This window comes from Notechis scutatus, chromosome 5 (assembly GCF_049901735.1).
Source record: "Notechis scutatus isolate UNSWTSFEM ecotype Mainland chromosome 5, rNotScu1.2, whole genome shotgun sequence".
In the NCBI taxonomy this organism is placed as follows: domain Eukaryota; kingdom Metazoa; phylum Chordata; class Lepidosauria; order Squamata; family Elapidae; genus Notechis; species Notechis scutatus.
The window spans coordinates 5,243,650-5,271,581 of NC_142013.1; the positions used below are offsets into that span (position 1 = coordinate 5,243,650).

At 43.6% G+C, this 27,932-nt stretch overlaps 1 protein-coding gene across 9 annotated transcripts in view; it reads right to left on the reverse strand.

Moving 5' to 3' along the window:
• Positions 1–27,932, reverse strand: part of TENM4 (teneurin transmembrane protein 4) — a 559,913-nt gene that overhangs the window by 42,245 nt on the left and 489,736 nt on the right. For all 9 annotated transcript variants that reach the window (XM_087966004.1, XM_087966003.1, XM_087966002.1 and 6 more), the window contains 6 exons: positions 26,061–26,277; positions 10,503–10,622; positions 4,775–5,036; positions 3,253–3,520; positions 1,393–1,536; positions 209–458 (listed from right to left, as the gene is read on the reverse strand). In XM_087966004.1, the coding sequence (XP_087822130.1) occupies positions 209–458; positions 1,393–1,536; positions 3,253–3,520; positions 4,775–5,036; positions 10,503–10,622; positions 26,061–26,277 (1,261 nt within the window). The remainder of the gene's footprint in view (positions 1–208; positions 459–1,392; positions 1,537–3,252; positions 3,521–4,774; positions 5,037–10,502; positions 10,623–26,060; positions 26,278–27,932) is intronic.

A 27,932-nucleotide genomic window follows, 5' to 3' on the forward strand; every position in this document is an offset into this window, starting at 1 on the left:
TTGTGTTCACCCAACCGGCGATTAAAAATGATAAAATGAGCGACCAGTCTGTCCAAACCGAGGAGAACCGGTAGCAGCCCACCCCCTGGTCCATAAAAACGCTTCATTTCATTTCACCCTGAAACGTTCCGTTCCTGCTTCCGTCATCTGAGAACCATCATCTTGAGGGACAACCAAAGCCACTAACGTTACAAAACGCTGGCCATACCTTAACTCCAAGATATTGGTGACGTTCCCCGAAGGGAAGATCCTTCGGATGTAGTTGAAGTCTCCGACATACAGGCTGCCGTCTGAGCCGCAGGTCAGGGCAACAGGTGCCAGGAGTTTGTTGCCGTCGGCCAGGCCGTTGCAACTCGGGCAGGAGATGCTCCTTCGGCGTCCGTTACCCATGATGCTCCCTATAACTCGGGGTTGCTGGGAGACGAATTGGTTTTCCCCATTTCCTTTGTGCAGGATACCTGGGAGTGGGGGGCAAACACAAGGGGGGATAGGCCGAACTTGTTCTGACCCGGGCTTCCCAAAATCACGAAGCAGACCCCTCGTCCTGACAAAATCCCTCTTTTTTATTAGGCTAATGTGAACTCCTATCATTCACATCCAGCAAAGTCCCGGCAAACAGTCTTTCAAGAGGGATTTACAACCACAGACCTTATCAGGCTTGGAGAATTGCCAGGCCGATAGCTTCTGAGCTCAAGGCTGTACAAGAAAACACTTGGCAAGGGGTCTCTAGAGTCACGAACAAATCTTCACACTAATTAAATGAACTGACTGTCTCCTGCAAACATCACTCCCCTTTCGCTCCTCTTTATTCCCTATGGGAGGGTCCATTCATCGTCCACCTATGCCTTTACTTCCGAGTTGACCCTTGTTCCTTAACCGTTTTCTTCTCCTGGCAGCTCTGCGCATGCGCACATCAGGAACAGGCTCCAGCTGTTCTTCTGCCCCACTGATCTCTGACTCCGAAGGCAGCTGATAACTGTCGGACGGTCCTGGCCCCATCTCTGCCTCTGACGCAGAGCACACAGAGGTGGCTCTTCCATCCCAAGGACCAGCCCATAGATTTCTACTGCTCTTCTCTCCTCTCCCCTCTGCACATCCATGTGTCAGGCAATGGACCCAGCTGTTCCTCCTGTTCTTCATCAGCCACCTCCAGATCTGAGGGCTGGCGGATGGCCCAGAGGCTCTCTCTCTCTCTCTCTCTCTGCCAGCTCCATTCCCTCTTTCCCCTCAGAGCTCCAAGGTTGCCCCGATGGTGACCCTGACTCCCATGTCTCCTCCTCCTCTGATTCGGCTGCCGGAGGGGCTGGCAGCCGAAGGACCATAACATAAAGGAGACGGGTGGTTAGGAAATATGAAGTATGTATAAAGAAACGAACCATTCAACAAACGTACCACTTTGGATGTTAAGCGCATGATGCTTGTCCAGAGACCATCCTCCAAGTTTCGAAGCGTCTATTTCGTAACCCTGAAGCACCGCTGTCCGTTTCTCCCACAGGATCAAATCCGGGCACGATTCATATTCGTATCCCACTGAGACTGGGAGTTGCGAGAGGAAGAAAAACAGGTCAGACACTAGAGAAATCAGCCTAGTATGAACAGCTTTCAAGCAGTATCTTTAAAAAAGAAATACCAAAACACAACCCAGATTAACTATGAAAAGAGGCAACTGCAATCCCAAGAAAATAAAAAAAATAAAAAAATAAACCAATAATAAAAGAAAGAAAACAAACCAGATTCAGCTAGATCGAACACTTTTATATCCCCCCCATCCCAAGAAAAGTTCAGGGCTATGGCATCCGGGCTTCAAAAATTCAGACAACCACAAGATGGCAGCAGAGAGTCAAATTTTTTGGTGTCTCTCTGCTGCCATCTTGTGGTTGTCTGAATTAAGCGGCTTAAATATAGGAATGGTAAGAAAATGTAAGGTGGGAAGGAGAAATCTTCCTAGGCAAGGGGTTCCACAGGACAAAGGGAAGGACCAGAAACCACTTCCCCAAGTGTGGTTTTGCCATCTGAACTTCAGATAGTGGTTGGTCAGGACTTTACAGAAAGCAATCCTGGTTCACTTGAGTTGAGTCGGAAGGGACCTTGGAGGTCTTCTAGTCCAACTCCCTGATCAGACAGGAAACCCTATATAAACCATTCAGACAAATGGTTATCCAATCTCTTCTTAAAAGCCTCCCGTGATGGATCACCCACCACTTCTGGAGACAAGTCATTCCACTGATTAATTGTGCTCATGGACAGGAAATTTCTCCTTAGTTCTAGGTTGGATCTCTCCTTGGTTAGTTCCCATCCATTGCTTCTTGTCCTGCCTTCAGGTGATTTGGAGAATAAGTTGACCCCCTCTTCTTTGGGGCAGCCCCTCAAATATTGGAAGATTGCTATCATATCACCCTTAGTCCTTCTTTTCATCAAACTAGACATACCCAATTCCTGCAACCATTCTTCGCATGTTTTAGCCTCCATCCTCCTAATCTTCTTTGTTGCTCTTCTCTGCACTCTTTCTAGAGTCTCAACATCTTTTTTACACCGTGGCAACCAAAACTAGATTCAATATTCTAAATATGGCCTTACCAAGGCCTTATAAGGTGGCCTTAACATTTCATGTGATTCTATCCAGGGGTGGGCTTCACATTTTTTAGCAAGGGGCTCTCTGCCCTAAGGACGAGCTGGGTGGGCGTGGCTGGGTGGTCATGTGACTGGGTGGGTATGGCCAACTCGACATCGCTTCTTTGCCCTAATGACCTAAAAAAGGATATATACCAAAGAGTTGTTTATTATTTCATGTCATTTAATAATTAAATAAAAGACGGGGTGAAACCAGGCTTAATAGCTGTGACTGTGAAGAGGGATCTTGGAGTCTTAGAGGAGGAGTTTCTGGTGAGTTATGTGATTCTTATTATTTGGGAATTAATCCCCTCGGAGGCCAGTGGCTATATTATCTGATTTTGTCAATGGCTCTCGCTCGCAAGCGCTGAGTGGATTGTTTATCTAGCTTGCCAGACTTTTACGAGGTGTGAAATGCTCTTGGCTGAACACCCAGAAGTTCAATTAAGCCTATTAAGAGCTTTCCCTTGCTGCTTGTCTTTCTGAGGTTATTGGGGGCTCTCTGAGCCCCTGCGAGACCCCAGCAGCCCAACCCTGATTCTATCCCTCTGTTATGCAGTCTAGAACTGTACTGGCTTTTTTTTTTTTGGGTAGCTGCAGCTACCAAAGATTAGAAAGGCAGATACAAAAATGGCATCTTACCGAAGACTTCGGATAACCCATAGACCTTCTGATTGTAGACGTCCGTCTTGTCCCAGATGAAGTAGTAGGAGAGGTCTGGAGCTGCAGCAAACCACTTTCTGAAGAGGCGCCCTTCCACCGCAACCATGAGGTGGACTTTCATAAGGTTGAAAGGGATGGTGGGATGGGTTAAGCTGATCTTCAGGACCGATTTGTAGCCAGACGTACGGCTGCTCAGGTAGCTGAGCTTGATTTTAGTCCCTGAGATTTTAATCTCTTCTTGTAAGGCCTGGAGATTAAAACAAAAACAAAAAAAAAAAATCACAGCTTCCAAAGAACTTCCGAAGACAGCAAAGTCCACGTTTTGGACAGAGAGGACCGCTGGTTTGAAAGAGGGGTCAAAGAGATCGCTAGGTCAAAATTGATCAACCCTTTCTCAATAGGGGTGGGGTGGGGATTACAGCTTAATTTATCTCCAGTCTACAACACAGTCCTTTCGGCAGTTCTAAGAAGACTCCACATACATTGGCATCACTTAGGTAACCCTGAGGACACAGATAAACTTCCAAGTGGCCTCAACGACCCTCTAAAAGGATGCAAATGACCAGCTGTCTGCAAGGAATATAAATCCTTCCATTCCCCACCATCCAGTCAGAGTTGGATATATATATATATATTTCCCTCCTAGCACTGGTGACATTAGCCAGTTGGGTAATGGAAGGTCCACAAGAAACCACCAAGTTGAGAGAACACCAAGGATCCCACCTCCTCCTCAACTCCACAAACCCCCCTCCCTTCTATCACTGATGATGTCACCTAGTTCGGTAATGAAAGGTCTGCAAAGAAACCACCAAGCTCAGAGACCACCAAGGACCCTACCCTCTCCATCTCCTCCATCTCCATCCTCCAACCCCTACCCCCTTCTAGCACTGATGATGTCACCTAGTTGGGTAATTAAAGGTCTGCAGGAAAACCCCAAGCAAGGGCCCCATTGTTGTCATCGTTGTCATTTTCCTCCTTCTTCCTGCAATCCCTATTCCCTTCTATCACTGATGATGTTACCTGGTTGGATAATAAAATGTATGCAAGAAAATCACCAGCACCGAGGACCCCACCGTTCAACCCTTGAGCTACAAATATTCTCTTCTATCATTGCCAGCAAACATCTATGCTGTCCTCAGGACATGAGACGCTTCAATTCTTCTGGCCATTGTATTGCTTTACTTTGTAGGTTTGCGTCAATGTTAGCCAGCCCCTTTCATGGTTCTGCAACACCAGCTTCTCTCCTCTAATGGTCTCTGTCTTCCTGATAAGATGGAGCTGGGTGAGTTCACCCTCGCTTTTTTTTTGGCTGAAAAACCACAATCTTGCAAACTTCCCTTGTCCTTGTGAGCGTCCAGCCATGAACCAACCTGCTTTTGAAAGCAGGAATTTTTAATTCCGGGATTGTTATTGCTATTTCGAGCAGAGGAGTGACAGGACAAATGCTGGTCCTTGAATTTGCCGCATCTGGAAGTATCTTTTGCAATCCCGTTTTTCTTACCTGGATTTCGGGCACGATGGGGCCTCTCTCGGAACAGGAGCTGGCAAAGGCAGTGAGCGGAGTGGGAGACACCACAGGGTTGGGCCGGGCAAAGTTGCTCAGGTCGCAGCTGGGGATGTCGTTTTCTTCGTGTCGCATGACGATGGTCTCCATGACGAAGAAGTGGTTCCAGGGTAGCCAGAGGGTGTGATCCTGAGTGATGAAGGGCGCCCGCTCGAAACGCAGAACGATGGCTATCCCGCCATTGGTGACTAGGTCAAAACTGTGTGGGCAGAAAGCCAAAGATAGATAGTTGGGTTTTTTTGGTTTTTTTTGCAGGAGGGAAGCGATACAAGTGTAGATTAGCTGGCCGATGTGGGTGAAGGAGAGTGACCTTGTGGTGACATTTCCCCTTTTAAAAAATAATAATAATGAAATGATTCTATTTTGGCCAATTGACTGGGTGGATTTGAACTCAAGCACAAATGCACCATTTAAAAAAAAAAAAAGACAACCCACATAAATTAAGAAAAGTATTTTCTGATTTCTTGTACAAAGCAGTAAAAAGGACTGAGAAAACATGTAAAGAAAACATGCTTCATGGCGGAACTGTGGTAACTTTAAGATGCATAGACTTCAACTCCCAGAATTCCCTAGCCAGCATACTGGAAGCTGGAGTCTATCCATGCTGGCTGAAGAATTCTGGGAACTGGAGTCCACCCATATTGGCTGGGGAATTTTAGAAGCTGAGATACAACCATTTTGGCTGGGGAATTCTGGGAATTGAAGTCCACCCATGCTGGCTGGGGAATTCTGGGAGCTGAGATCCAACCATTTTGGCTGGGGAATTCTGGGAATTGAAGTCCACCCAAGCTGGGTACGGAATTCTGGGAGTTGAAGTCCACCTCAGGTGGCTGGAGAATTCTGGGAGCTGAAGTCCATACATCTTAAAAGTAGCTCAGGTTGAAAAAGGCTGCCCTAAATCATTCACAATTAAAGCAACAATGGAAACTGGTGTGTGTGTGTGTGTGTAGGAAACAGACATAGTGGGTCCTTATTAACATGAAGGGAAAAATTTAAAGAGGGACTATTTTAGCTGGCAACTAGTGGCCAACATCCAGAGGCCCCATCTAAGAGGTCTACTGTGAGGTACATCTAATTTACAATCCGGCAGACATGGTGGGCCTAATTTATTTCCGGTCCATGAAAATAAAAACAAAGCAAGTGAGCCGAGAGAGCTATTGATTCTGCAATTCAAGTAGGAAAACGCTGGCTGGTTTTTAATGGCATGCCGGCAAACTCAAAAGCGCTGAAGCTTCAAGGAAGACATTTTTAAACCAAGCGTCTTCAAACTTGACAGCTTTAAGACCTGTGGACTTCAACTCCCAGAATTCCACCTCCAGTCCTATTAGCTCCAGGAATTCTGGGAGTTGAAGTCCATAAGTCTTAAACTTGCTGAGTTTGAAGACCTTTGTTTTAAACAGTTAGTTAAAATTTGACAAATGGGTATTCATCAGGTTCTGACCAGTTCTGGAGAACCGGTAGCAGAAATTTTGAGTAGTTCAGAGAACCGGAAAATCCCACCTCTGACTGGCCCCGCCCCCATCTATTCTCCTCCTCCCGAGTCCCAGCTGATTGGCTGAGTCTTCTTTTGTTGCCCTGCACAGGAGAACGGAGCTGGAAAGCAGGTTAGTGGGGTGGGGAGGGAATGGGGATTTTGCAGTATCCTTCCCCTGGCATGCCCACCAAGCAATGCCACGCCTACCAAGCCATGCCCACAGAACCGGTAGTAAAAATTTTTTGAATCCCACCAAGCCCGGATGGTGAACTGAGCAGAGCTGCAGTGGGAATTGCAGAAATAGATAGGCAGTCCTCGACTTACGACTCCAACTGAGCCCAAAATTTATGTTGCTAAGTAAGACAGTCATTCAATGATTTCCCCCCGCATCTTACAACCTTTCTTGCCACAATTGTAAAGTGAATCACTGCAGTGGCTCACTTAGTGACACGGTTGTTAAGGGAATCGGGCTTCCCGACATTGACTTTGCTGGTTAGAAGGTCGCAAAAGGGAATCAGGTGACCCCAGGACACGTCAACTGTCGTAAATACAAGCCCAAATGTCTGAATCTTGATTGTTTGTGACTAACCCAGTTGGCTTCCAATGGGGGAAGGCAGATTTGTTTAACAACCATGTGATTCACTTAAGAACAGGAGCAAAAAGGTCGTCAGATTGGACACGGCTAAACCTACCTCATTTAGCAACAGAAATTCCTGTCCCTATTGTGGTCGTAGGTTTGAGGACCACCTATAATGTTTGCAAAACTCGCCTCTTAAAACAAATCTCTGTGTGTCTGAATTCTGAGATAACCTGAGATATGCTTCTCAAGGTAGAAATATTAGTTATATCAACAACCACTTGACTCCAAGACACGAACTGGGCCTGGCTAGTCTAGGGAAGAGAAGGACCAGGGGAGACATGATAGCAGTCTTCCAATATTTGAGGGGCTGCCACAGAGAAGAGGAAGGGGTCAAGCTATTTTCCAAAGCACTTGAAGGCAGAACAAGGAATAATGGATGGAAACTGAACAAGGAGAGATTCAACCTGGAAATAAGGAGAAACTTTCTGACAGTGAGAACAATCAACCCATGGAACAGAAGTTGCCTTCAGAACTTGTGGGAGCTTCATCCCTGGAAGCTTTCAAGAAGAGACTGGACTGCCATATGTCAGAAATGGTGTAGGGTCTCCCGCTTGGGCGGGGGGTTGGACTAGATGACCTACAAGGTCCCTTCCAACTCTGATTATTAAATCTGTTAAATGCAGGTGATGAGTTCCTTGCAATTTCAAAAGGCAAGAAAAATATAATAATAAAGAAATGGATTTCAGCTAAAGTCAGTATAAAAAGAAAGCACATCTAATTGACAATAAAATTTCCATCTAAGGTGTTCTTATCTAGCCTGTTCCGAGAGACTGAAGTCAATGCGAAGCTTAACTGACAAGTTAAATCACATCAGGTTGAGAAACGAAGATTTATTGCTGAATCTATTTACTCGCTGAATTCTGGAAATTTGATATTATCCTGTAGTCTCCGGTGAGAATTTTTTTTTGCCTGCTCACTGGTTCAAACCAAGAATCTTTGTATATATTTTAAAAGGGTCACTTTTTTTTAACTGCCTGACAAAATGGATTATTCTGTGGGGACAACAATCAGCTCGACAAAGGAAGGAATGTTTTCCTGTAATTTGATCGGAATCCTTCAAGGTCCAGTTGTTTAAACACACCCACCCAACAAACACTCGGACTGGTCTTTGTTGCTGTGGCTGTGCAGATGTTTCCAAAGTTTTGATGCAAAACATGCCTGCAACAACCGAAAGAAATCCCTTTTCTCCGAGATCTGGAGAATAACAGAATAACAGAGTTGGAAGGAACCTTGGAGGTCTTCCAGTCCACCCCCCTGCTTAAGCAGAAAACGATATACCATTTGAGACAAATGTCTTCCCATTCTCTTCTTAAAAACCTCCAGTGATGGCGCACCTACAACTTCTGAAGACAACAGGTTAATTGTTTTTGCGGTCGGGTAATTTCTTCTTCATTCTAAGTGGGATTTCTCTTTGATAATTTTCCATATCTTAACGGAATAACAGAGTTGGAAGGGACCTTGTTGTAGGTCATCTAGTCCAACTCCCCCGGCCAAGCAGGAGATCCTATGTCATTTCTGATAGATGTCAGTCCAGTCTCTTCTTGAAAGTTTCCAGTGGTGAAGCTCCCACAACTTCCAAAGGCAACTTCTGTTCCATGGGTTGATTGTTCTCACTGTCAGAAAGTTTCTTCTTATTTCCAGGTTGAATCTCTCCTTGGTCAGTTTCCATCCATTATTCCTTCAGGTGCCTTGGAAAATAGCTTGATCCCTTCCTCTCTGTGGCAACCCCTCAAATATTGGATGATAGCTATCATGTCTCCCCTGGTCCTTCTCTTCACTAGACTAGCCAGGTTCAATTTCTGCAATACACCCATTGCTTCTTGTCCTGCCCTCAGGTGCTTTGGAGAATAGCTTGACTCCCTCTTCTTTGGGGCAGCCCCTCAAATATTGGAAGACTGCTATCATGTCACCCCTAGTCCTTCTTTTCATTAAAGCAGACATACCCAGTTCCTGCAAAACCATTCTTCATATCCTCCAGACCCCTAATCCTCTTTGTTGCTCTTTTCTGCACTCTTTCTGGAGTCTCAACATCTTTTTTACACCATAGCGACCAAAACTGGATGCCGTATTCCAAGTGTGGCCTTACAAAAGCGTTATAAAGGGGTATTAAACACTTCACGTGACAGAGTCTAACCAGGCAAAATCTATACCAATGGGATGGTCCCAGATGCAACTTAACCGAATGGGCGACCCCATTGCTCCCCTTCCAGGATCATGTGAGCTGGCTCAGCCACCAACTCATTTTTAATTGCTCCTTTCTGTATTACTCAACCCTTACAAAATGTGCAACTTCAAGAATCTGGCTTTCCAGTGGGATTAATTAATACAAAACAAACCGGCATTCCATAAAGATATGCTTACATGCCCTCTGGAAAATGTCTACCTTTGCCATTGTTAAGAGTAGACTGCGACTTGATAGCACATAATCAATGCGTCCCATGCTTATCACCGAGACTGCCTTTATAGGCATAAGCTCCAACACTTGGCAAGAAGACACCAATTATTATCGCCTGTAGTCTTAGTCTAGTAGTTGATTAAATCAGGGCCGTTATATCAGGTAGGAAGTCACAAGTGGAACTTTCTCAAAAGTATTCTGAGTGACCATTTTCTGATTCGTTAATCTTCCTAATGTTAAGACCATGAGAATCTTACTAGTAGGTCATCATCTATGGGGCATCATCAGTGGTGGGAATCAATTTTTTTTACTACCAGTTCTGTGGGCGTGGCTTGGTGAGCGTAACAGGGGAAGGTTGCATGGCCATGGTGGGTGTGGCCTAATCAGCCTCCTGCACCACGGCGGCAGGGGGGGTATTTTTACCCTCCCCGGGCTCCGGAGGCTTTCCTCAAACCTCCCCCGGGGTCCGGAGGACGTAAATGGGCCCGTTTTTGGACTTCCGGAAGGCCTGTTTTTCGCTCTCCCCAAGCCTCCATGTGGGCTGTGCATTGACCTTCCATCCAAAACGAGCCGCATGGAGACTTCTGGGAGGGGACAGGAGGAGTGAGAAAGTCCAGCCAGGAGTTGGATTTGGGGGTTCTCCAAACTGCACAGAATCTTAGCTAGGGGCTCTCCAGAACCCCTGCAAAACCCCAGCAGCCCAGCCCTGATTCTGAGGGACTCATTAATCTTTCTAATGTTAAGACTATGAGAATCTTACTAGCAGGTCATCATCTACGGGTCATCATCATGCAAGACCTTGCTTTGTGCATCCACAGCAAGGGTCTCCTAAACTTAGCTACTTTAAGACGTGTGGACTTCAACTCCCAGAATTCCCCAGCCAGCAGGTTTGAAGACCCACAATCCACAAAATGGAAGCCCAGGATAGCTTTCTTTGAGAATTGAGCATGACTTCCAGGGACCTCACAGACACCTCTGTACAGGTAGTCCTCAACTGAGGACCACAACTCCTTAATATTATTCATCTGGAGTCTGCCCCAAGGGTGTTTTGGGTATGTGCCAACAGACACGGAGACCACAAATCTTGACGGCTGCTTGTCCAAAATCCGGAAGCCCATCCCAACTTCCTCCCGCTCCAAGGAAGAGATCCACCTACCTGCCATCTTGTCTGCTGATGGTGTAGCCAAACAGAGGATTGTTGACAAAGCTGATGTTCACGCCAACCAGAGGGGTCCCATCCGCTGTCATCACCTGCCCACGAATGACACAAGGGTGCCTGCAAGGAAGTTTAAAAAAAAATAACAACAACACAAGTTGAAAGGAGTTGAATTGGTCACACAAGGAGAATGTTAGATTTTGCAGCATAAATTCAAGTCCAGAAAACACACAGATGATTGTGTCAGGATTCTGGCAGTTGCCTCCATTTAAATCATGAGTCTCGAGCCAAACTTCCAAAACTTATAAAGGATTTATTGGGAGTTAACATGTCCGGCACTGCCTGGGTGCAGCTGACTCTGAGACACATAATTCATTGTCATCCTTGACCCTGGTTTTCCCCCACCCCCTGGGTGTATCATAATTCATATTCTCCAATGGGACACATCCATAGCTAAGAGTCATCAATCATGCTCTCCAGTTAGAATTTTGCTTGGCAGAAACTTCAGTCACCTAGTTACTATCTTTGAAAACTATTTATGGAATGCACTTTTGATTTCCAAGCTGCCCCACTTCTCCCCCTCCCTTTCTGTTGGCAAAAGACCATAGAAATCATATTCAGCAGGATGATTAACTTCTTTATACATAAAATAAGTAAACGTACAACACCAGTGGTTTCAATTTTATTTTCAGTTTCAATGCTCAGCAGAGCACCGAGAGCCAAACCACACCCAGTCTGTCAGCTCCCTGTCAGCGTTCCAGAAAACCTCCATTCCAACCAATAACCACGAGACAGACATCTTCTCAAAAGTTCCTTTTATTTTGGATAGTAACTGGCACAACTGGGGAATCCCGAATCTGAAAGTTCCGGGCTTCCTTGCAATAAGTAAAAACTACAAATCCATCCCCTGCTCTCACCATCGCATCACATGTTCCAATCACCATCCGTCCCAACTTAAGACTTCCCCTCACTTAGGCGCAAACTAACCTGACCTTGAATTAGAAAAAGAATGTTATTATGTCTAACTACACACACACTCCAAGAAATTCCCCCGCTCCCACTTTCCCAGGCTCAAAATGTGACAGCGTGGGAGCATCTGGTTTCAATATGGCTTCCAAAGCGGACACTCCCATTGGCTGGTCTGTTGCCATGCTTACTCACTTGCTGACTTTGTTAACCATGTCTCTGCCAGTTAATGAATATACTCTGACAGAGAAGACTTTGTAAGCGATCAACATGGATCTGCGACATTGTGGGTCATCATGGACTCTTCGTTTCAGCACCTCTAACTTCCATCAGTTGCTGCTGGCCATCTGCTGGGCCTCAACCTCTTGAAACGGGCTTCACCAGGTGTTTTTTTTTTTGCATGCAAGGAAGTCTGCCTCAGAACCTTCTTGGAATGGACCTTAAAAGAGTTTCATTCTCCAAATTTGGTTCTCTTATTCTGTTGTAACTCTATGTCTAATGTGGATTTCATGTTTGGGCCAGAGTAAATAGGTATTCCTTAATTTACAACCATTCATTTAGTGACCATTCAGAATTACAATGGCACTGAAAAAAAAAGTGACTTATGACCGGGATTTTTCCACACTTATGACCGTTGCAGCATCTCCAGGGTCACGTGATCGAATTTCAGACGCTTGGCCACTGGCTCGTATTTACGATGGTTTGCAGTGTCCCGGGGAATCACATGATCACCATTGGTGACCTTCCTAGCCTAGCATTTGATAAACAAAATTAAGAGGGGAAGCCAGATTTGCTTAACGACCGCATGATTCACTTAACAAAGGTGTTGATTTGAACTGTGGTGACATGATAGCAGCATTCCAGTATTTGTGGGGCTGCTACAAAGAAGAGGGGGGTCAACCTATTTTCCAAAGCACCAGAAGGCAGTAGAAGAAGCAGTGGATGGAAACTAATCAAGGAAAGAAGCAACCTAGAACTAGGGAGAAACTACCTAACAGTGAGGACCATCAATCAGTGGAACAGAAGTTGCCTTCAGAAGTTGTGGGTGCTCCATCACTGGAGGTTTTTAAGAAGAATCTAGACCAGGGGTGGCTAACCTTTTTCGGCTCCTGTGCCAAAAATTGTGCGCACGCTTGTGTGCGTGCACTCACATGCCAGCACCCAGAAGGCAATGCGTGCGCCTCCCCCACCCTCTGCCCAACCCCCCCTTACCTGCACTGCACCTCACACCTAATTTTCGGCTGGTTTGAGGCCTTTTTCGGTCTCCCAGAGGTTTGAAAAAAGCCTCTGCGGGCTTTGCAGGATGAATAATAGGCCCGTTTTGTCACCGGAACGGGCCTATTATTCATCCTGCAAAGCCCGCAGAGGCTTTTTTAAGCCTCTGGGAGGCCAAAAATGGCCTCAAACCAACCGAAAATCAGCTGTGAGGCACGTGCATGCACAGTGAGGTAAGTTTGCCTGCGGCTCGCGTGCCGGCACAAATGGCTCTGCGTGCCACCTGTGGCACGTGTGCCATAGGTTCGCCATCACGGGTCTAGACAGTCACTTATCTGAAATGACCTAGATTCTCCTGCTTGAGCAGGGGGCTGGACTAAAAGACCTCCAAGATCCCTTCCAACACTGTTTATCCTATTCTATCCTATCCTATCCTATCCTATCCTATCCTATTCTGTTCTGTTCTATATTCTATTTTATATTCTATTGTTCTATTCTATATTCTATATTCTACGTTCTACATTCTATTCTACGTTCTGTTCTGTTCTGTTCTGTTCTATTCTACGTTCTGTTCTGTTCTATATTCTATTTTATATTCTATTCTATATTCTATTCTATTGTTCTATTCTATATTCTATATTCTATGTTCTATGTTCTTTGTTCTGTTCTATTCTATTCTATTCTATTCTATTCTATTCTATTCTATTCTATTCTATTCTGTTCTGTTCTGTTCTGTTCTGTTCTGTTCTGTTCTGTTCTGTTCTGTTCTATTCTATTCTATTCTATTTTCTAGTCTAGTCTAGTCTAGTCTGGTCTATTGGACAAATATTTGACTGGGATGGATAAAGACTTGAGCCGGGGTTTGGACCAGCTGCCTTGCTTAGCAATGAAAATTTTGGATTCAGTGATTGTCGTACATCAAGAACTACCTGCAGTTCGTTCTGTTTACATACACAAGGTTCGATTCTTTACATTTAGAGGTGCGGTTTGGAGTACCGGCTCCTGAGTGATGCGCAGGGCAGAATGTTTTCTATTCCAATCTATATACCACATGCGGACTTGGAACACTCCCAGCTTCTGGATTTTAATGTGCAGGAAAGCACTGCTTTTAACGGGGAAATATTTCAATCAGCAAACTCTCTCTCTCTCTCAACTGCCTCCAGCTATACTGCCTTTGATTTACATGCATTGGGGAACCCGACAATTGTTGCCAGGTGTTGAGCTATTTCCGTACAAAGGGGAATTCAAAGGCATTAAGTCCAAGGGACAAAGGTCTTTGCAGTCTTGAACGCCAACAAGGAAGATTCCTGCAGCGCTCACTTTGAGAGCATGGATAACAGAGTTGGAAGGGGGATCTTAAAGGTCTTCTAGTCCAACCCCCTGCTCAAGCAGGAGACCCTATACCATTGGTTCCTGACAGAGCAGGGGGTTGGACTAGAAGACCTACAAGGTCTCTTCCAATTCTGTTATTTCAGACAAGTGAACGTCCAATCTCTTCTTAAAAATCTCCAGTGACGAAGCTCCCATAACTTCTAGCGGAAAGCCACTCTACTGATTAATTATTGTTACTGTCAGAAAATTTCTCCTTAATTCTAGGTTGGATCTCTCCTTGATAAGCTTCCATCCACTGCTTCTTGCCCTACCTTCAGGTGCTTTGGAGCAGTGGTCACCAACCAATGGGCCAGGGAACACTGGTGGTCAATGAGAAAATTTTGGTGGTCTGCAGAGAAATGTCACCCCCAAAGTAATTAATCCAGGCAGCGCGGGAACACAAAGCTGTGCCGCCCACATGGCCCGTGGGAACACAAGGCTTGCGTTACTTGCATTGCGAACAACATGAGGTAGTGAGGGGAGGAGGGAAAGGGCGGAGGGGGGGAACTTGCCCCACTCGCCCCATGCACCTGGCCTGGCCATTGGGCTGCTTCTTTCCGCTTCTTTCCACTTCTTTCTTCTTCTGCTTTTGGCTACATGCAAGGAAAGCAGCAAAAGTCTTTCTTTCTCTTCCCCAAATTCTGCCAGAAACGAGTCTTTGGGACCCTGCAAGGCATCCTGCTCCAAGGGGCTGCGATGGCACGACAAATCTCACAAAGACTCATTTCTGGCAGAGTTTGGGGGAGAGAAAGAAAGACTTCTGCTGCTTCTGCTGCTTTCCTTGCATGAAGCCAAAAGTCTCTCCCCCACCCCCACCCCGAGAACGGAGCTGGAGACGGTATCCCTGCGATCCCAAATAAAGAATGATTGATCGGTAGGAGAACGGCGTGGGGAATTTTCCTGCAGACTTTTGCGGGGATTTTCTCAGGGTCTCTGCTGCTTTCTGCAGAGATCCTGGGAAAACATCAGCAAGTCACCGTCAGTCAAAATTCACATTAGTGGACTGCGGGATTTAAAATTATGAGTTTGGTGGTCCCTGAGGTCCAAAAGGTTGGCATCCGCTGCTTTGGAGAATAGATTGACCCCCTCTTTTTTGTGGCAGCCCCTCAAATATTAGAAGACTGCTATCATGTCACCCCACGTCCTTCTTTTCATTAAACCAGAAATACCCAATTCCTGCAACCATTCTTCATATGTTTCAGCCTCCAGTCCCCTAATCCTCTTTGTTGCTCTTCTCTGCACTCCTTCTAGAGTCTCAACATCTTTTTTTACATCGTGGCGACCAAAACTGGATGCACTATTCCAAGTGTGGCTTTACCGAGGGTGGTATTAATGCTTCACGTGATCAGGGATGATAGCATCTTTAATGGAGCTTCTGAAACCCCAGTTGGTGAATCTGAAGCAAAACTATGTAGGTGAACAGAAAACTTTGGAAGCAACAATGGCTGGGAGAAATGCAATGGTGTGTGTGTGTGTGTGTGTATTTGTGTATATATGTGCCTACATGATAGTGTATTTGCATAAGGCAAATTCCTCAAAACCTGAGGCCCCACATCCTGAAAACAAATCAGGCAGATATATACAAGAACTTGAGGGGTCCTTGGTGCCTGAGTTGGGTTGTTTTCTTGCAGACATTTCATTATCCAACTAGGTAATATCATCAGTACCGGAAGGGAGTGGGGTTTGCTCTCTGTTTATATACAATTGAGTTGCCCAGTCAGTGTTGGTGGGAATAGACTTGGGGGGTTCCTTCATTAGGTTGTTTGTCTGACTTGGTAGCTCCTTGACTGGGGTCTTGCTTATTACTTAATTGTTAGTCTCTCATTGTCGGATTAATTCAGGCAAGAAATCAATTTCACAGGAAAATTAAAATTATTTTGATTGGGACAGGCTGGAATTACAGAACCCTGCAAGTTTGATTGTACTATACAGGAAGTCTGGACTTACAGGTCAAGGGGGAATCCAGATTCACTAATCCACAACCATGTTACTAACTTAACAACTGTGGTGATTCACTGAACATCTGTGGCAAGGACGGTCCTAAAATGGAGCAAAACTCACAACTATTTCATTTAGCAACGGAAATTTGGGGCACAGTTAAACCGAAGAATAGATACCTGCAGTATATTGTCTATGCAGGAAAGATGCCAACGGAGCATTATCTACATTTTGAAGTGGGTAAATTGAGTTTACCATCTTATCCATCCACTATCCACCAATCCACCTATCTATCTATCCATCCATCCAACCATCCACCTACCTATCTATCTATCATCTACCTCTCTCTCTCTTACCTATCATCTATTTATCCTTCTTATCTACCGACCTACCTACCTACCTATCATTCATCCATCCATCCATCCATCCATCTTTCTACCTACCTATCATCTACCTACCTACCTACCAGCTATCTATCTCTCTGTCTCTCTACCTACCTACTGTACCTATCATCTATGTACCAATCTATCTTTCTACCTACCTATCTACCTACCTATCTATCCATCAATCCACCTACCTACCTATCATCTATCTCTCTATCTTTCTACATACCTATCATCTACCTACCTACCATCTACCTACCTACCTGCCTACCTTTTTATCTACCTATCTATCTACCTTTCAGCTATCTATTTATTTATCCATCTCTCTACATACCAACCTACCTCTAATCCATCTATCTACCCAGGGGTGGGATCTGACAGGGTTAACTACCAGTTTGGTCATTTACGAGGTTCGGTGATTTACAATGTGCTTCCCTGCACTAAATCGTCATCAGCATGCTGCGTGCAGAGAAGCAGCCTTTCAAAAAGCCCTTTTTTCCTGCTTTTTTAACTGCAGCTGGGCCTCGCATGGCAGCTGACGTTGAAAAAATCAGGAAATAAAGGTCAAGTAACAGCCCAGGTGGGCAGGTGGGCAAAAACATCAGCAGACATAGAACCGGTTCTATATCTGCTGCTCTTCAGAGCTACCAGTTCTACAGAGGTGGACAGAACCGGTAGAAACCCACTCCTGTATCTACCTACCTATCATCTATCTATCTATCTATCTATCTATCTATCTATCTATCTATCTATCTATCTATCTATCTATCTATCTATCTACTATCTACCTACATACATACCTATCATCTATTTTTCTATCTAAGATAGAAAATCTATCTATCTTCTCTTTATCTCTCCATCATCTTTCTTTATCTCCATATCTGTCTCTATCATCTATTTTTCTAGCTCTATATCTGCCTATCATCTATTTCTCTAGTTCTGTCACCTCTCTTTATCTATCCCTATCTATCATATATCTATCTACCTGAGACCATCTCTAAACTTGGGTTTTAAAGAATTATGGGACAGCCCAGAGATACCTGCATTCAGTTGAAGGGAGTGAAGAAAGATGAAAAATTATGAAGCGATTAAGTTCTCCACTTCGTCTTTCATTTTCCCTTCCTGGTGATTAAATTTGCCCCTTTTGGGGAAACCAATTAACGCTGTGCCTTGTCAACATCTGGTCTCTCTTAGGTCAACCTGTCCTTTCCAGAGGTGAAATCATCTACCCACAATGCACCGAGCCCCACAGGAACGCGGTCAATGTTAATTTAGTCCTCTGTTTCCTTCAGAAGACCTTGGTCTAAATGCAGTTATTACATCGTCAAACAAGCAAAATGGTGCTGCAAAAAAAACAAAAACAAAAAACCAACATACCCTTCTCAGGTCTGTCCAGGAAGGTTTCATGATATACAATTTTAATATATGGAATATAAAATATTAAAACTAAAATGATCTCTTCTGCTTATAAGAAGTCCTGCCAATAAGAAATTAAGATTAGGCAATTTAGCACATTCACCGATTTAGCTACTTGAAGTTAGCAGTTCACTGAATTAGGAACATCTTACAATTTTGTCTGCCTTTCGAAGTTATTTTGGAAATGGTTTCAATGCAACACTGCCCAGTTCTCACTCTGCAAATATATATATATATATATATTCCATTTTTAATCAGATCCTCCCAGAGGCTTTTTTCCTCCACATCTTTTTTTAATTAAAAAAAAAAAAACCTATGGGAATTTCTTAATATTTGAAAGCTCACTGCTACTTTTTTTTAAAAAAGTAGATAATATAGCCATACAGTAATTTTAAACTGTCATATTACTAAGCAATGCATAATTCACACGGAGATTAAATTAATGCCACTACTGTTCCCTTGGGTGACATAGAAAGTCCCAAGTAAAAACACATTGAAATTCACTGGCCATTATAGCGAAAGACGAAAAGTCCCATTCTCTACTATATGCTTTGCACAAATCAGTCAAAAATGTAAATGAATTTGCAGGCCAGGAATTGAAAAAAAGAAAAGAAGAGCTGATGCATAATTCTTTCTGCTGTAAAGGAGAAGCAACTGCTTAATCTTTAATTCTTAATTAAGCTGGTCAACATAGGTAGCCCTTGCTTAATGACCAATCGTTTAGAGATTGGTTAAAGTTATGATGAACTCCAAAGGTCTTTGCTATTTGGTCCAAAGTTCTGACAAACATAGCCCCTCATGCAGTCACGTGATCGTATTTTGGGTGCTCGGTAACCAACTCGCATTTATGACGGTTTTTCAGCATCCTGTGGTCACACAACCGTGAGTTATGACAGTTTTTTCCCTGGAAACCTATTCTGGCAAAAAGAACACCACCCATTGCAAACAATAAGTTCACTTAACAACCACAATGTCATTGTCCACAATGGGTGTATTTTGATGGAAACCAGAAGTAAACACCGGATTCCCACCAAAAGACATTATAAATAGCAGTCAAGTGACTGCGGGAAAGGGCGAAGCTGGTTGCTGAGCACCCGAAATGCAATCATGAAGCAACCTGGAATTAAGGAGAAATTTCCTGTCAGTTAGAGCAATTAACAGGTGGAACAACTTGCCACCAGAGGTTGTGGATGCTCTGACACTGGAAATTTTTAAGAAGAGATTGGATAACCATTTGTCTGAAGTCCAAGCTTCCTCTGGTTAAATCCAGGATGAAACCTAGCGGACTCAACTTTGGGTGAAGGCATTTTAAGTAAAAGAAGCTGTCCTGGCACTCGTTCAGGCAGAGATGCTCTCTATCCGTTTCGGAATTCAATTAGGCAGAAAAGTAATATTGTAGAGGAAAATAAAAGAGATTCCTTGGGAAGTCATAAAACAGATGGAAGTGCAAGCTTGCTGTATTTTTTTTTTTTTTTTGGCAGAAAGCATACAGAAAACCAATTTCCCCCCAAACAGCAGTTAAAGGTAGATGCTGAAATGTTATTTAAAGTGTTTAAGTAAGCGTGGAATTTTGACGCACTCAGACTTTTATACGGCTCCGTGAACGATGGGGCTACAGTAGATGATGTTTTTTGCAATACGGGTAGTCCTCAACTCACAATGGCTTTGTTTAGTGACCGTGCGAAGTTACGACAACACTGGAAAAAAGGGGAGCTACGACCACAGTTTGCCCTTACACTCGTTGCAGCCTCCCCCTTGGTCACGTGATCAGAGTTCAAATGCTTGGCAACTGATTCATATTTATGACGGCTACCATGTCCCGGGATCAGATAATTGCCATTTGTGATCTTCTGATAAGCAAAGTTTACATTTACTGAATTGTGTTACTAACTCCACTGCAGGGATTCACTTAACAGTTGTGGCAAGAAAAGTCTTAAAATGGGGCAAAACTCACTGAACAAATGTCTCACTTAGCAACAGAAAGTTTGGGCTCAATTGTGGTTGTAACTCGAAGACTACCGATGAGTTAGGAGATTGATGATAGATGGTTGATAATAGATTGATATTGATGATGATAGATGATAGATTGATGGTATTTATGATAGACAGATGATAGATTGATAATAGATAGAAAGATAGATGATAGATCAATAAGATTGATGATAATAGATAGATGATAGGTACATGCTAGATTGATGATAATAGATGATAGATCGATGATATTTATGATAGATGATATATATTTATGATAGATAGATGATAGATTAATTATAATAGATAGATGATAGATCAATAAGATTGATGATAATATAGATGATAGATACATGATAGTTTGATGATAATAGATGAAAGATTGATGATAGATGATTGATGATAGACTAATATTGATGATAGACAGATGATAGATTGATGATAGATTGATATTGATGATAGAGAGATGATAGATTGATATTTATGATAGATAGATGATAGATTGATAATAGAAATAGAGATGATAGATCAATAAGATTGATGATAATATAGATAGATGATAGATACATGATAGTTTGATGATAATAGATGAAAGATTGATGATAGATGATTGATGATAGACTAATATTGATGATAGACAGATGATAGATTGATGATAGATTGATATTGATGATAGAGATGATAGATTGATATTTATGATAGATAGATGATAGATTGATAATAGAAATAGAGATGATAGATCAATAAGATTGATGATAATAGGTGATAGATACATGATAGATTGATGATAATAGATGATAGATAGATTATAAATGATAGATTGATGATAGATGATAATAGAAAGAAAGAAAGAAAGAAAGAAGAAAGAAAGAAAGAAAAAAGAAAGAAAGAAAGAAAGAAAGAAAGAAAGAAAGAAAGAAAGAAAGAAAGAAAGAAATAGACAGACAGGTGACTCGAGGACTACCTGTACATTCTAAAATGCCCTGGAATTAGCAGCTGGAGACCTCAGATGAATATTATGCTGCCTCTCTTCTGTTCTTCTGTAGATCTGGTTCAGGACATCATATGTTTATTTTAATAAATTAATGCATATGGGTGGCATGCCCATGGAGATTCTCAGTCATCCAGGTTATGGTTGTCCCAAAGGTGCTTTTTTCAAGAGGTGACTGGACTTTCTGGTTTCTCTTTGAGGACGTTTCACTTCTCATCCAAGAAGCTTCTTCTGCTCTGACTGGATGGTGGGGAATGGAAGGATTTATATTCCTTGCAGACAGCTGGTCATTTGCATTCTTCTTAGAGAGACGTTGAGGCCACTTGGAGGTTTGTCTGTGTCTTTAGACACAGGGCAGAAAACATCCTGTAACCAAGAAGGCTCCACGCCAATTTGCACCACTCAGGGTGACCCCAAGACACAGATAAACCTCCAAACGGTCTCAATGATTCCCTAAAAGGATGCAAATGACCAGCTCTCTGCAAGGAATACAAATCCTTCCATTCCCCACTATTCAATCAGAGCTGAAGAAGCTTCTTGGATGAGAAGTGAAATGTCTTCAAAAGAAAAACCGGAAACTCCATGTGTCTCTTGAGAGAAAAAAGCACCTTTAGGATATGGGTAAGGTGGGTTTTTCCACCTCCTCTTACTGATGAAAATAATTGACATTTTAATGGTCATTTTACAGCTCTTACAGAAAGAGAGCCAGCTGTTAATGACTTCCATGTGTGAATGAATGTATGTTCTCACCACCTCCAAAAAACAAATTCACAGCAAGCGTTTTTCTCCTTTGGACCCATTGCAATGTCTCCTTGCTCAAAACCACAATGTCCTCATTAGTTTTTAAAGAGGGAGGGAGGGATCTAGGGATCTAGGAAGATCTAGTGGACAACCACTTAAGTTTGAGCCAGTCATGTGCTGCCCAAAAGCCCAAGTGTAAGTGATCCAACAATTTGGGTTTGCTTACAAATCCCACTGTAGACCACCTGCGTTAAGGTGTCAAGAGCAAGTCAGTGGGGTGGAAAAAAACCGGCACTTCAATTTTATTTATTTTATTTGCTCAGAAATTAGATCTTCTTGAAAGGGAGCTGAGGCCCTTCAATTTCCTGATGGAGTTCAGGTAAGCCAACCGCCTGTGATCATCTCCTTTGAAGTGAAATTCTTAAGTTGAATTGTTCTTTGGCTTTCTAAGGATCAAGTGGGCTGAAAAAGGCATCTTAATGTTGGGTATGTATGAGAGAGAGAGAGAGAGAAAGAGAAAAGGGCAAAAAGGTGAAAGAGAGAGTCGAATAGAGAGGCAGAGCGAGAAATGGAGGGAGGGAAAGAGAAACAGAGAGACACATATAGAGAAAGGAGAGAGAGGCAGAATGGAGAAAGAGAGAGAAAAGAACAGAGGAACAGGGAGAAATGGAGGGAGAGAGAGAAAGAGAGAGAGGGAAAGAAACAAGAGAGAGAAAGGAGAAAGAGAAATAAAGAAGAAAGAGAAGAGATAGAGGAGGAAAAGAACAGAGAGACAGAGAGAAAAACAGAGAAATTGAGAGACAGAGAAAATTTCACTTCCTTTGAAATGAAATTCTTAAGTGAATTTATTCCTTGGCTTTCTAAGGATCAAATGGGCTGATAAGGCACCTAAATATTGTGTATGTACAAAAGAGAGAGAAAGAAGGGGGGGTAGAAAGAAGAAAGAGAGATAGAAAAAGAAACAGAGACGGAGGAGGGAGAGAGAGAGAAAAAAGGAAGACACACACAGAGAAAGAAGAGAAAGAGTCAGAGAGAGAAAGAAACAGAAACAGAGAGAGAGAGAAAGAGAGAAAGGGGAGAGAGAATGAGAAAAGAGAGGGGAGGAAAGGAACAGAGACAGCGAGAAAAACAGAGAGAAACAGAGACAGAGAGAGAGAAAGGAGAAAGAGAAAAAGAGAGAGGGAAAGCAACACAGAGAGAAAAACACAGAAACACACACACACACACACAGAGAGAGAGAGAAACTGAGACACAGAGAGAAAGAGACACACAGAGACAGTGAGAAAGGAGAAAGAAAGAGAGAGAGAGGGACAAAGAGGGAGAGAGAGAGAATAAAATGGACATCTATCAATTCTTTCTATGTCTAGTTAAAAGACCCCATCTTTACTAAAATATTAATTTAATATTTACATTAATTAAAATGCCTCCTTCCCAAAAAGTTTTTATTTAAATACTTATTTGAGATGGTCATAGAGTTGGGCAAGACAGAGGGTCCACCATGAAATAAGCCTCCCTATGGCCACAAACTGAGTCAAAATTCCACCTGCAAAGGATATTTTTCCGGCATCCTTTGGATGAGCTGCTATCAGGAGCTCTTGTGCTACCTGAGCATCCCTTGATGGATTTGCTGGCTAGTTACTTCCCCTTGTTTGCTTTGCTATCTTCAAGCATCCTTAAACTGTCTGTCATCATGAGCTCCTGCACTCTACTCCAAATGAGACTCGAACCTCTGGTCTCCCCCTCTGGAGTGGGGAAGGGTCACGGAGGGCAAAACATTGATTGATGGTAGGCCATTCAGTTGGGGTGGACACTTAGCACCCACACCGAGAGATTCTCTTCGTGATGAAGTCCCTAATTTGGCCTTTTGGCTCTTCCAAGGAGAGCATTCATCGCTAATGTGAACCTCTCCATTTTGAGGCTGATTATCCTTTTCTTTCTTTCTTTCTTTCTTTCTTTCTTTCTTTCTTTCTTTCTTTTTCTTTCTTTCTTTCTTTCTTTCTCTCTCTCCTTCCTTCTTTTTCTTTCCCTCCCTCCCTTCTTTCTTTCTCTTGCTTTTCTCTTTCTTTCTTTTTCTCCTCCTTTTTCTTTCTTTCTTTCTTTCTCCCTCCCTTCCTTTTTCTTTCATTCTCTCCCTCCCTCCTTTCTCTCCTTCCTTCCTTTTTTCCCTTTTCCCTTCCTTTCTCTCTCTCCCTCCCTTCTTTCTCCCTTCTTTCTTTCCCTCCTTTCTTTCTCTGTCCCTCCCTCCTTTCTCTCCCTCCCTCTTCTCTCTCCCTCTCTCCTTCCTTCCTTTTTTCTCTCTCTCCCTCCCTCCCTTCTTTCTTTCTCCCTTCTTTTTCTTTCTTTCTTTCTCTCCCTTCCTCCTTCTTTCTCTCCCTTCTTTTTCTTTCTTTCTCCCTCCCTTCTCCCTCCCTCCCTTTCTTTTTCTTTCTTTCTTTCTCTCCCTCCCTCCTTCTTTGTCTCTCCTGTCTTTCTTTTTCTTTGTCTCTCTCTCTGTTCCTCCTTCCCCTTCTTTCTCTCTCTCTCCTTCCTTCCTTCCTTCCTTTCTCTCTCTCCCCCCCTTTCTCTTTCTCTCTTTCTTTCTTAGCATTTGTAAAGGGCAGAAGGAATAACTTTGAGGAACAGAAGGAAGAACCTGTATAGAGCCTTACAACAGTTCATTTAGTGACCGTTTGAAGTTACAACAGCACCCAAAAAAAGCGACTTAAGATCGTGTTTCACACTTACAACCGCTGCAAGCTTCTCCAGTCACATGATCAAAATTCAGCCTCTTGGCAACTGACGCATAGTTATGACGGTCACAATGTCCCAGGGGTCACGTGATCCCCTTTTGAGACCCTCTGACAAGCAAAGTCAGTGGGGAAACCAGATTCATTTTAACTAAGTTAGTGAGACCAACTCAACAACTTCAGTGATTCGCCTTAACAGCTGTGGACGCCACACCGAAACATCTTTTGTTCTAGAATGATGGTTGCTCCAGTCATTTTGGGTTTGCTTTTTTGTTAGACTGGCCACGTAATTCTTTATGTTGGTGTTTCTTGACCTCTGCAACCTTAAGATGGGTGGACTTCAACTCCCAGAATTCACCAGCCATCCCGTGCGATCTCTTTTTCCTCTTATTCTGGGCTTTTAGGAGAGCAGGAACCAATCAGTGCCTTTGTATGTTTGCCTTCATTGTCTCTGCTTAATTAATCCATTCCTTCCCTATGTTTTTTCCCCCCTTTTGCATTTTTCTGCAATAGTCCATGGTTACTCTGAATTTTTCTCCCTCTCTCCCTCTCTTTCTCCCCTCCCTCTCTCTCCCTCCCTCCCTTTCTCTCTCTCCCCCTCCCTCTCTTCCTCCCTCCCTCTCTCCCCTCTCTTTCTCATTCTCTCCCTCCCTCTTTCTCCCTCCCTCTCTTTCTCTCTCTCCCCCTCCCTCTCTCCCCCTCTCTCTTTCTCTCTCCCCCCCTCTTGTAGTTTTTGCCATTTTGGCTGCATAAATCACCGCTCTCAGAGAATTTAATCAGTATAAGACTCCAGGATAATAATATTAAATTATGCTGAGCATAAGGGACAGAAGGTAGCTACAGTACGTGGCGTGTGCAGAGTTTACAAGAAACTCTTCAGGGAGAGAAATCATTCATAAAATCATAACATGCAGGCTATGAACTCCTTACGAACCTTTGATTTTCAAGGGGGAAAAAAAAGCTTATTAAAGCTGAACCTGAAGTGTAATTGGTGTACCACAGCACTCGCTGTGTGCCGTACATTTGCAAATCCAGGTACCTACAACCCCAAACATTGCAGACAGAAACACCATGAGGAAAAATGCCTTTCTCCAAATCTTCTGAGATTTCTTTCTAGGAAGGAAGGGAGGGAGGGAGGGAGGGAAGAAGGAAGGAAGGAAGGAAGAAAGAAAAAAAGAAAGAAAGGAAAAAAAGAAAGAAAGAAGAGAAAGAGACAGACAGAGAAAGCGAAAGAAGGAGAAAAAAAGATGGAGGAATAGAATAGAATAGAATAGAATAGAATAGAATAGAATAGAAGTAGATATTGGAATGTAGAATAGAATAGAATACATTTATTGTCACTGCATTCCATGAATACAATAAAATTTGAAAGCTAGGAAGGGAAAGAAGGAAGGAAGGAAAGAAGGAGGCAGGTAGAGAAGGAAAGAAGGACGGAAGAAAGGAAAGAAAAAAGAGTGAAAGGAGAGAAAAAAGAAAGAAAGAAACAGGAGAAAGATACAGAGAGATAAAGATACAGAGAGATAAAGAGAAGGAGGGAGGGAGGAAAGAAGGAAGAAGGGAGGGAAGCAGGTAGAGAAGGAAAGAAGGAAAGAAAGAAAAAGAATGAAAGGAGATAAAAAAGAAAGAGACAGAGAAAAGAGGGAGGGAGGGAGGAAGAAGGCAGGGAGGGAAAGAAGGAAGGAAAGAAAAAAGAATGAAAGGAGATAAAAAAGAAAGAGACAGAGAAAAGAGGGAGGGAGGGAGGAAGAAGGCAGGGAGGGAAAGAAGGAAGGAAGGAAGGAAGGAAGGAAGGAAAGAAGGAAGGAAGGAAGGAAGGAAGGAAGGGAGGGAGGAAACTTACCCTCCACTGAACGGATTCTCTCCAGGAATGACGTGCGTGCTGTCCTTGCCAACCAGAAACTTGACCCGATCATAGAAAGAGTAGAGCTTCTGTTGGGACATGGGGATCTGAATCTCCTGTATTATGTCCAGGGGGTCTGGAGAGCCCAAGCAGAGCGTGTTGGTCTGGCACAGAGACTGAAAGCAGCAGTCGGGGTCCATGCAGTCCACTAACCCGTCTGTTGACCAAAGACACAAAGACCGGTTGGAGAGCCTCAGCGAGGGGTGAAAGATTTGGCATCTAGAATATTTTAGCTCTGTAGCCTGCAGAATATAGCAATAGCGCTTAGATGTATATACCACTTCGTATACCCCTCTAAGCGGTTTACAGAGTCAGCCTATCGCCCCCCAACAATCTGGGTCCTCATTTTACCCACCTCGGAAGGATGGAAGGCTGAGTCAACCTTGAGCTGGTCAGGATCGAACTCCTGGCTGTGGGCAGAGTCAGGCTGCAATGCTGCATTCTAACCACTGTGCCAACATGCCCCATTCCTTCCTTCCTTCCTTCCTTCCTTCCTTCCTTCCTTCCTTCCTTCCTTCCTTCCTTCCTTCCCTCCCTCCCTCCCTCCCTCCCTCCCTCCCTCCTTCCCAACAGATTTATATATTGCTCCACAAAGATTTACGGCCCTCTCTAAGCTTTTTACAGAGTCAGCCTATCGCCCCCCAACAATCTGGGTCCTCATTTTACCCACCTCGGAAGGATGGAAGGCTGAGTCAACCTTGAGCCAGTGAAAATCAAACTGCTAGCAGTTGGCAGAATTAGCCTGCAATTCTGCATTCTAACCACTGTGCCTCCTTCCTTCCTTCCTTCCTTCCTTCCTTCCTTCCTTCCTTCCTTCCTTCCTTCCTTCCTTCCTTCCCAATAGACTTTTATACCTCTTCACTGTGTTTTTACAGCCCCCTCTAAGCAGTTTACAGAGTCAGCTTACTGTCCCCAACAATCTGGGTCCTCATTTTACCCACCTGGGAAGGATGGAAGGCAGAGTCAACCTTGAGCCAGTGAAAATCAAACTGCTAGCAGTTGGCAGAATTAGCCTGCAATTCTGCATGCTAACCACTGTGCCTCCTTCCTTCCTTCCTTCCTTCCTTCCTTCCTTCCTTCCTTCCTTCCTTCCTTCCTTCCTTCCCAATAGACTTTTATACCTCTTCACTGTGTTTTTACAGCCCCCTCTAAGCAGTTTACAGAGTCAGCTTACTGTCCCCAACAATCTGGGTCCTCATTTTACCCACCTCGGAAGGATGGAAGGCAGAGTTCAACCTTGAGCCAGTCAGGATCGAACTCCTGACGGTGGGCAGGACAGCGCATTCTAATCACTGTGCCACCACGGTTTATAATCCCTGTACCAATATCTCTTGATACAGATGTATTCCAGAAAAAAACATACTAAATTTGGTCATTTCCACCCCCCTTTTATTCAACAGAAGTACAGATTACGGCTCTAAATCCGTATTTCTGACACATCTAGACAAGAATGATGGCCTTGGGCCGGCTGTCAATTGAACTGAGAATGGGGATATTTAATTTCACGAGGGGGAAGAAAAGAGCCGTTGGGAGAGGGGGTTTATCAGAAGGGGCAGCAGGCTATTTCTGTCAGTTCCTGTCTTAGCCCCCCCCCCCCAATCTTTTTCCTAAAGGAAGCAATTTGGACTTGTTACCACACCGGACTAACCTAAAGCATTCAATCATCTGAACATTTTAGGCAGGGGGGAAAAAGGCACTTTTAAATCCTCTGAAATAGATAAGCTCCGAGTGGGATTTATCTCGTTTCCTTTCTCCGAAAATCATGTAGTCTTGGCAGCGTGTGAGAGTACATACAACGCCTGCAGGGCCCTT